The sequence below is a fragment of the Bison bison genome, unplaced genomic scaffold (genome assembly GCF_000754665.1).
Source record: "Bison bison bison isolate TAMUID 2011002044 unplaced genomic scaffold, Bison_UMD1.0 scf7180017864285, whole genome shotgun sequence".
Taxonomy (NCBI): Eukaryota; Metazoa; Chordata; class Mammalia; order Artiodactyla; family Bovidae; genus Bison; species Bison bison.
Genome location: NW_011494857.1, coordinates 1,934,660 through 1,936,652, shown reverse-complemented (window position 1 = coordinate 1,936,652; position 1,993 = coordinate 1,934,660). Strand labels below are relative to the sequence as shown.

Sequence of the window (1,993 nt, the reverse complement as noted above, 5' to 3'; positions counted from 1 at the left end):
AGCTCCGGGGCGGGCTGTTTTCTGAGACCGGATGCCCCGTGACCACCGCCACGAGCAGACACCGGCGGGGGAGGGCCAGGGCGCGGGGCTCCAGCACTCAGCCAGGGGCCAGGGAGACAAGCACAGAGACCTGCATACAGGAGGGGAGCCGAGCAGGACGGAGCAGGGCTCAGGATGGGAGGGAGAGGGCTGGTGGGAAAGGGCCCCAGGGGCGCGCAGAACCCCACTCACATATTTAGCGAAGAAGGACTTCTGCTCCTGGGGGTTCTTGGCCTTCTGGGCCTGCTCCATCTCCAGGCGCTCGATGAAAGCCGCTGTCTCAGGCCTGGGAAGGTAGGGGTAGAAGGAGGAGATGGGATGAGGGGCCCCTCCCTGCCCAGAGCCCCAGGCAGCCCAGAAGGGTCGTGGGAGGGGTGGGGTGGGAGGCTGGCCCGGCCTGGGGGGCCTGGCTCTGTCCCCTTCCCACACCCCCTGCTCACCCGGGTGCTGTGACTGGTGGCTGCAACTGCACAGAGGTGTTGAACAGCTCCAGGTCCACGTCCTCCACCTCGTGGCCCCGGCAGCCCCCGGGGTACGTCACCACCGACACGCCCACCACGTTGCCGGCCACGTCCACGTGCAGGGTCAGCTGGTCCGAGAGGTGAGACTCTACCAGGGAGCACTGGGGGAGGAGGGGAGGGGGCTGAGAGGAGGAGGGCCAGCAGGGGCTGCTGCCCAGGCTTCGCCCACACCAGCACCCCCTCACAACCCACGGGGCCTCTGAAGCATCTTTCAAAGCCCTCCACGAGACCCCCTCTCACCCCACCAATCTCAGGTGGAATCAGCAGCCTCTCCAGTGCCCACAAGGCCCTGAGCTGCCCCGTCGGAGCCCCCGCCAACCGGACTGTCCCTCTCCAGCCCAGGAGACCCTCGAAGGCAGGACCAGGTCCAAGCCTTTCCCATCCTTAAACGCTGGGCCACGGACAATGGAGGCCGAACGGAAGGACCCGGGCTGGAGCGGTTCGGCAAAGCAAGGATGGGGCCGGGTCCTTGTCGCTGACTCACCGCAGGGACAAAGGAGGAGACGTAGCCACCAGCTTCTGGGCCATCAGGGGCCCCAGGCCGCCGCGGGACCCGGACACGGTACAGGCCGTTCAGTGCTGCCACGTCCTGCAAGGGCGGAGAGGAGGGGGTGGCAGTGAGCGAGGCAGCACCCAGCCCCCACCAAGTCTGCACCCCCATGGGGCCCCCCAGCCAGGAAAGCCCCTCCCCACTCCCTGGCCCAGCCAAGCCCAAGACTCCTCCCACTGGCCTGCCCCACTGGGCAAGGGGGGAGGGGGAGGGAAGACCACCAGGAGGAGAGCAGAGCCCGGCCCAGCGACGGAACAAGTCCCTGAGAACGCTGCCCCCAGATTTGGGTCCAGTCCCACACCCAGACTGTTATTCCTTTAGTTTTTTCTTTCTTTCTTGGGGTTGCCCCAAGTGGCTTCTGGGATCTTAGTTCCTGGCTGCGCATGGAACCTGGGCCCACTGCAGTGAAAGCGTGTAGTCTTAACCACCGGGGCACCAGGGAAGGCCCGGGACTCCCCAGTTCTATGAGCAGCAAATTTTCTCTGGGGGTGACAGGAATCACGTGGGCACCATACTGGTCCAGGTGGACCTCACCCTGCTATCTCCCACAGGGAGGGCACCCAGGGGCCCGCAGCTGCCCAGAATGAAGCCTGTGTCCCCAGCCTCCCCTACAGCTCCATCTGGCCAAAGGGACAGAGCAGCAGTGGACTGTGGCAGCTTTTGTGAGGTTCCCCCCAAAGTCAGCTAGCTGGTCCCTCCGCCTCGCCTTCCTCCCTTTCTCCACCCTGCTGTCCAGAGCCCCACCTGAGCCCAGTACCTCCCTGCACCCTCCCTAAGGAGGACCCGGAAGTACGCCCGCTGTGCTCCGAGGCACATGCCCCCCACTCCAGCAAAGCCAGGGTCCCCTCCTCACCCGGAGCCGGCCCCGCTCCTCCTCGTTGAG

General features: G+C 66.0%; 1 protein-coding gene across 1 annotated transcript in view; it reads right to left on the bottom strand.

The window, feature by feature from the left end:
* EMC10 (ER membrane protein complex subunit 10) overlaps positions 1 to 1,993 on the bottom strand; it is a 6,382-nt gene that overhangs the window by 1,754 nt on the left and 2,635 nt on the right. The window contains exons 4-7 of the mRNA XM_010849730.1: positions 1,964 to 1,993; positions 1,045 to 1,149; positions 480 to 661; positions 4 to 325 (exon numbers count right to left, since the gene is read on the bottom strand). Of these exons, the coding sequence (XP_010848032.1) occupies positions 4 to 325; positions 480 to 661; positions 1,045 to 1,149; positions 1,964 to 1,993 (639 nt within the window). The remainder of the gene's footprint in view (positions 1 to 3; positions 326 to 479; positions 662 to 1,044; positions 1,150 to 1,963) is intronic.